General features: G+C 36.7%; 1 protein-coding gene across 4 annotated transcripts; it reads right to left on the reverse strand.

Annotated features, from left to right (window-relative positions):
• Positions 1–1,220: 1,220 nt before the first annotated feature.
• On the reverse strand, positions 1,221–6,918 carry LOC112719998 (putative disease resistance RPP13-like protein 1). 4 transcript variants are annotated; one of them, XR_003161983.3, is made up of 3 exons: positions 2,817–6,918; positions 2,580–2,646; positions 1,221–1,905 (listed from the first exon to the last, which is right to left on the reverse strand). XR_003161983.3 is itself a non-coding variant. In XM_025770781.3 (2 exons), exon 1 carries the CDS (start codon positions 6,446–6,448, stop codon positions 2,834–2,836), a length of 3,615 nt encoding a protein of 1,204 aa, XP_025626566.1. In that variant the 5' UTR covers positions 6,449–6,918; the 3' UTR covers positions 1,221–1,905; positions 2,817–2,833. The 4 variants fall into 4 exon arrangements, 2 of the variants coding, with proteins under 2 accessions (XP_025626566.1, XP_025626564.1); XR_011867195.1 differs by having other exon boundaries at positions 2,580–2,664; XM_025770781.3 differs by lacking the exon at positions 2,580–2,646.
• Between the last annotated feature and the right edge of the window lie 587 nt (positions 6,919–7,505).

Raw genomic sequence — 7,505 nt, forward strand, 5'->3', positions numbered from 1 at the left:
CATATTTTGAGATTTTTGGGATCCTAATTAGCAAGAGAATAAAATGAGGCCATTAAAGAAGATTAGGTGGTTTACAAATTATAGAAGCACATAAGAAAAAGTTTTCAACTATGTTATTAGTGGTACTTACAAACCCACTATTCCATACCTTCCATACGAATTGGCAGAAAAAAAAGGAGCTTTAACATAAACATTATGCATTTAGCAAGAGAGAATACAAAATCAAATAGCAAAGCAAGAAATAAAGACCAATAAAGGCAGAGTTTAAAACATGCAATCAGCCACTATACTTGATAGCACATGTTAGTGTCTTAATTTTTAACATTTTAATCACAATTTTCTTTGAAACAGTATTCAACTGTTTCCATAAAATTTCCAAAGGTGCCTCCGGTAATCTAAATCATCCTTCCATAACTTCAGAATAGTTATGTGAATGGGAAAAATATCAGGTCAAAATTAGCACACTTCCAAAAATGTTTAATGACATACTGTTAAGTAGAATTAATTTAAATATTCATGAAATTAGTAGGACCAAAAGAAAACCATGCTCTAGAAGTTTCACTTCAATTGTATTTCTTTCTTTATTGTCAGTGGAAATTAATAGCACTGAATTAGTACAACTGATATACCCTTTTCAATATAATGTAGTGTTAATAGAAACAATTACAGATTAATACAATCTACAAATAGTTGCCAACAAAAAATTCACAAAGTATCATTTACTAAATATTTCCTACAAAAGAAAAATGATATACCTTCTTGACATATTCAAATACTTGTAGAGCACTTAACAAAATCTCTTGTATCTAAATGTATAAAACAATTGACATGATACCCTTAATATTTTATCTTCAATAAGATTTTCCCACTTCATTCTCTTAACTCTTCCTTTTGCTTTTATGTCGTAGTTTTCAGCACCTGTAACTTCATCATGTAAACAAGATCTTTTCTAACCATTCTTTTTAAATTTAGAAACTAAATGGTTTTTTTATGTTAGAATAACAGAATTTATTATAATCATAACCCAGAGAAAGATTTGCAAGCTTTCGCCACACATTCAGTTTTTTTTTTTTTTTTTTTTTTTTTTTTTTTTTTTTTTTTTTTGGGTGTCTCACCACACATTCAGTTGATCAAGTATAATAATTTTAAGGGAAAGTAGGCAATCTTACTTATTTCCAGTGCATAAAAGAAAACAAAGAACAGTGCCAAATAAACCGCAATTAAGCCACTGGAAGATGTAATTCTTCATTCTTGACTTCTTGTTAACCATAAACATCTTTCCATCTTACACCTTTTATTCTTTTTTGAAAAATAACCTCCCAACTAAGGACTTTCCGGCATAGCCATCAAGTCCCTGGTTAAGGACCAGCCTCTATCCCCCTTCGGCATTGCCATCAGAGAATAGGACTGGGGCCAAAAACATCTACTATTTATTGAATACTATCTTCTTCAAGTACAACTAAGTTAGCCCTTTCCATGTTACAACTAATCACACATTACTTACTAACATAAGAACTATGAAGTACTTAAAGGAAAGAGAAGCATACACCACAAACAGTGAGTGAACAATATTTGTAATTCAAACTCAGATCAAATGGAGATCTCAGTGACCATGATATCAAGTTTCTTTACTGATTCATAGCCACTTCTTTCGAAGCAGTCGCAGCGCGACTTCCATTCTCCTCGAGAGTGTCCGTTTGGCATTCTCAAGGATCTTGAACCTCATAAAGAACTTCAAATTGTTGCACCAATTGTGATGCCTATATCAGAGCACTCCCTTCTTTGCTTATCAGCAGCCTCAATCTCAGTTCTGCCTTTGGATAAGCGAATATTGAATTGTTTCCCATATGAGCTGGTATCCTTCAAGGGTATACTGTACACTTTCACCACGGTAGATTTCATCATCTTATCAACAGAACAAAAGAAAAAGCAGTCAATGTTGTAATAAACTTCAATGTATAAGTTGTCAGCAGCAAAAGTTGGGGAAAAAAAAAGAGAAATACATGAAAGAAGTAATGCAATGCAGGTGTTTTACTAGTTCATAACACCACCGAAAAGACCACCCTTACATTTGGCACACAAGAAGTACTCTCTAGCTCCAAACGAAAACTACATGAGAATAGAAACCGTGCATTTAAGGAACGGTGCAATGAATTAACAGCACTAACAGCAATGAGGAGTTAGATTATACCTGCACTTTATCTACATATCAGAGAAACAAAAGCACCATTCATTTTTCAACCATGAACTATGGCAAATTTTGTTTAGATAAATCAACTATCTTGCGTGAACTTTCTTTTGGTAAAAAAGGCTCAAAGAAATAGCACACTTCAACGAAATATAAAAGAATTTAGAGCCAATCATATAAGATTGTAAGTTTTTTCAATTGCCACTAACGTCATTCTCTTATTGAGGAATCCATCAACAATAAACGAAAGAAAAGAGAACAAATATTAAATCAAAATAATATACGATACTTTGCTGCATAGTTGATGGTATGCAACATATGAAGCACGGTAAGATACAGCATTCTTTCTGAGTATTCAAAAGGAATATTAAATCAAGGTTGGAAGAAGAACCTAATTTCAACATGTCCCAACTCCGATGCCTAAGGGTCTGAAGCAAGTACCAAAGCATGTAAGAGTACTGCAATGAGTGAATACTCTTGATGAACAATGTGGAGTAAGAACGTTGTAAAGCAGATGAAGAATGAAAAGCTAGTGAGTGACTTTATATGCAGAGTATAAATGTTAGTGCAGAAAACAAATGTATTTGGGGAAATACAGAATAACGTTGTGAGAGAGAGAAACAGTTACCTGTTGAAGTTGTTGGATTACCAAATCCATCTATCATCAACTCGAATGGCAGGGATGTGGGAGATTTTGGGCCAAAGCTGTGGGTCCTTCATCTCACACCGTTTACCCAGCAAAGGGCTACCAATGATGTAGAGTTGTTTTAGAGAGGCAGGCAGCTTTTCACCCTCCATATTCTCCAACTTGGGACATTCATAAATAGATAATTCATGGAGGGAGGTGAGGTGGGCAAGTCTGTTGCATTCCAACGTCTCCACACTTAAGCCACTCAGTGTGAGAGACTCAAGGGAGGCAGGCAACCAACCTTCCTTTGGGAGACACTTCACACTCTCACATTCACCTTCAATCCAAAGATGAATAAGCCCTTGAAATTGTGAATTCATGAATGCTGCAGTGCTCACTAGTTTCTCGCAGTAGCTGATGAAAAGATATCTGAGGCTATGGTGTGGAACTCCTGGAGCACACAAATTGATCTCTGGGCAACCCACTAATGAGAGACGCTCTAGCTGAGGTGCTGCCATCCATATCGTCGACACGGATTTCATACTCCCACAATACTTGATCCATAAATAACGGAGACATGAAAGAGAGCGTGACACCACAATTGACGCCATCTTTTCACATTTCTCGATTTCAACAGTCACGAGATTCGGAAAGGAATCCAACAAGGAGAAGGACGCAAGTGAATCACAGCTGCTACGTATGTCTAGTTCCTGAAGTGAGTGGTGTTGGCCATCCATTTGGAATTCTAATTCTCTACAACCCTCGATCCTCAACTCTTGTAGTGATGGGGGAATAGCACTCACTGGAAACCATATCTGGGAGGAACAATGTGAGATGCTTAAAGAAGTGAGGCAAGTCAGTTGCGTGTTGGTAATGGCCTCCACCACAGACCCCACTAGATGCTTTCCTGAAATTGAAAGAGTGGTAATCGCAGGAGCCCTTGGAACACAACAACTCAGCTCATCGCACTTCTCAATCTGAAGTGATTGCAAAGATGATAGATGAATGGGCAAATCTCCTCTCAACGACGGACACTTCCTTATCGTAAGCTCCCTAAGTCGAGGAAATGCATTCAACACCATTGAACGCCACTCCTTCCAGCAAGGCATTGACTTAAACAAAAGAGTTTCAAGCTTTTGAAATGGTGGTGTCTCCACACAAGATTTATCGTTCTCGTAAAAGTAAAACTCAGCACCCACAATCCCCACACTTTCAAATTTTGAAATTTGAAGGTGCTTCAAAGAGGGCAATTGTCCAAGTGAAGGAAGCATGCAACAATTCCTGCAACCATACAGTGTTATTGTGGTGATGTTGCGGTAGGAAGAATGTCCCAACCAATCTGGAAAGGTTGTACCCCTGTAACCAGAGATATATAACCCTTTCAAATTAGTATGAGGTCGTAACTTGTCAAGTATATCTCTTTCCATCTGGGAATCAACTGTATCCTCGTCTACTTCATCAAACGACCAACCCAACATCATAGAATCAATGCCATCCTTATCAGCCATTCTTGCCATCAAAGCTTCACCGCCGTTCACCACATTCTCCAATTCGACAATGGAAATGGATTGCTGTAGATTTGCAAGTGCTCCCAATTCTGTGACCTTGTTCTCGTCACACTTCCCAACAACATAGTGGCTTAAAAACTGCAAATTTTTCAACTTGCTCATGCCTTTTGGCATCTCATGCAACTGAGTCCCTCCAATATCAAGATGGCGCAAATTTACAAGGTCTTTCATGCCAACTGGTAGCAATTTCAGATTTCTACACCGATACAACTTCAAGGTCTGCAAATTGTAGAGGTTACCCAATGACTCCGGCAATGTCACAATGTCGGTCTCGGACAGATCCAAGTAACGCAAATGAATCAACTCACCTATTGAATCAGGTACTGACTCTAGAGGAAAGCTTTTGAACGACAAGGCTCTCAAGTACTTCAAATGCGACAACAAGATACAAGGTGCGTTTTCCATGTTAAATGGGATCCACTCGTTCAAATTGATTGCAAGAAATGTCCTTGTATGTTTTATTCTGTCACAAACTCCCATCAGTTTTGAGATTGGATAATTGCCCTTAGCATTATGGGACAAATGACGAGTTTTAACATCAACCTCAACTGCATTCTCAAGCCCTTCCGCCCTAAAATAGAATTCTCCAGCAAACATCATTGCCAAATCATGCACGAGATCATGCATCACAAATTTATTTTTCTTATTACTATGAGGTTGCAAAAATGATCTCGCAACTAATTCGTCGAAATATTCATCACCAACTTCTTCTAAAGTGTTTTTCCCAACTGGTTGTAAAAAATTCTCAGCCATCCATAACAAGATGAGCTCATCTTTATCAAATTCATAATCTTTTGGATACAACGAGCAATAAACAAAGCACTCTTTCAAACATGAAGGAAGAAAGTAATAACTTATTCTTAAAGCCGGAACAACTTTTATCTTGTCATTGGAGAATTTCCATACCTCACTCTTCAATATATGATTCCAATACTCAACATCAGAATTTCCACGCAATAAGCCTCCGAGGGCTTGAGCTGCCAAGGGCAATCCATCACACTTCCTTACAATAGCTTTGCCGACTTCTTTCAGAGTTGAATTTTCCATAGACTCAGTTGAAAGACGTGCATGTTTTGAAAACACTAACCAACAATCTTCATCAGACAATAAACCTAGTTCATGAGGTGAAACAGTTTGCACCATAGAAGCCACCTTTTTACTTCTAGTGGTTATGAGAATTTTACTCCCCTTAATCCCATTCTTAAAAGGTTTTAGAAGCCTATTCCAATCTTCATAATCCTCATTCCATGCGTCATCTAAGACAACAAAGAATTTTTGTCTTGACAATCTTTCCTTTAAATCACGTTGAAGTAAATTCAAATCTTTCAAGTTACAGGAACTCGAAGTTATTGCCTCAATTATAGTCTTGGTAACCTTGATAACATCAAACTCTTCAGACACACAAACCCAACCTCGAAAATCAAAATTCTCCTTCACTTTTTCGTCATTGTAAACCAATTGGGCCAAAGTAGTCTTTCCTATTCCTCCCATGCCCACAATGGGAATCACAGATATATCACCATCCCCAGTGTCATCATCATCCAACAACAACTTCACTATGGCCTCCTTGTCTTTTTCCCTGCCATATATACTGGATCTTTCAACTAGAGATGTAGTGATCCTCCATGACATGTTCTCCTTAGGAATCTCTCTAAGACCAAGAGTGTCTTTTTGCTTCACAATAGACTCTATCCTCTCAATTATTTCTTCCATCCTGTTTGCTATCTCCCTATCTTGCAAATTGAGATAACGAGAGAAGAAGGTACCTGGATCCTTCTGAGTGGCGGCTTTGGTGAAGACTTCATCCAGCAAGTCATCAGCAACATACATAGCATCTTTGAGACTACCGAGCCAGTCCTTGACAGCTCTCTCCTTGATTTGCTTCTGCTCAGCATCAATGAGAAAGGCTTGAACAGAATAAAGAGTAGTCTTCAACCTTTCAAGCAGCTTCTGGGTAAGCTTCTTCCCTTTGATCCAGTTGGCAACTTCAGGCGAGGACATCCTGTCAAAAACAACATTAAAAATGGAAGACAGAACAGCTCCACCTACAAGTGCTGCAGCCATGTCTCTCAAGATCAAGTGATATCAGAGGGAAATGAGGAAGGGAAAAGGAAATGGATGTAGTTTGCAGTAAACTCAGTTAATCTCAAAAATAGTAAAGAAATAGATGCAGCAGGTGAAGTATATTATGCTCTGCTGATATTAACTTAAAGATGATTGGTCTTCAAGGCAAGTGGTACTAAAATTATTCATGGAAATACCCACTAGTTGGACAAAAGATGCCACTGATGATTTGTTTAATATAAGAGCTTGACTTCACCTACTCCAAAGAAACAATTTTATTTTAAGAGGGTTTTTCCTTGGGATGCTTTCTTCCTCAAAAGCTGTTGGATGGTTCCTAAGAGGATATTTTAATATTATGCTCTGCAATACGATGATGGATTCCTTCTGATCTTGTCCATTTTTTTTAATGCTCCCTACAACAGCTCTTTAAGTGCAAAATGTTTATGTTTATCAATGCTAAGTATCATCAATATCAATATCCACTTCTACATTTATTTATTTCTCACCTACCATTCACAGTTCTATATACCAAAAACAACTGTTATATACATAATGTTCTGTCTTACATGTGTGATTTTCCTTTTGGTATAAAAAATAATAAACAATGAAGTAAAAAAATATGTATCTTTTATACCATTAAAAAATAGTACAATGCAAATTTTTTTTTTTTTAAATCACTATTCTCATTTTACTAGACAAATTATAGTGTTAATTCATGTCACATGCATATGCTCCCTTTTTAATTATAGTTTCAACATAAATCTGTTTTTTAAATAAGACGTTCCATTTCTATTTTGTTAATTATATGTATAAAGATAAAACACAAAAACAATTTATTTACAATGTTGCACTCTTTCTGCACAGAATTTTGTTGTTGCCTGCCTTGGTTTAGATTATCTTATTGTGTGTCTGAACCAACAATCTTCAAAATATACTGAAAGCTGATTAATCTTTGTTAAGTTGGATTAATCCACTGTAGAGAATTTCCAACATATTTTATTTTTTATTTTTCTTTTTTGGGATTAATTGAAAATAACAAGAACTGAACTACTTTTAC

Source organism: Arachis hypogaea, chromosome 11 (assembly GCF_003086295.3).
Source record: "Arachis hypogaea cultivar Tifrunner chromosome 11, arahy.Tifrunner.gnm2.J5K5, whole genome shotgun sequence".
Taxonomy (NCBI): Eukaryota; Viridiplantae; Streptophyta; class Magnoliopsida; order Fabales; family Fabaceae; genus Arachis; species Arachis hypogaea.

Coding starts and splice junctions, on each gene's coding strand:
- LOC112719998 (XM_025770781.3), bottom strand. CDS start 6,448: ATGGCTGCAGCACTTGTAGGTGGAGCTGTTCTGTCTTCCATTTTTAAT.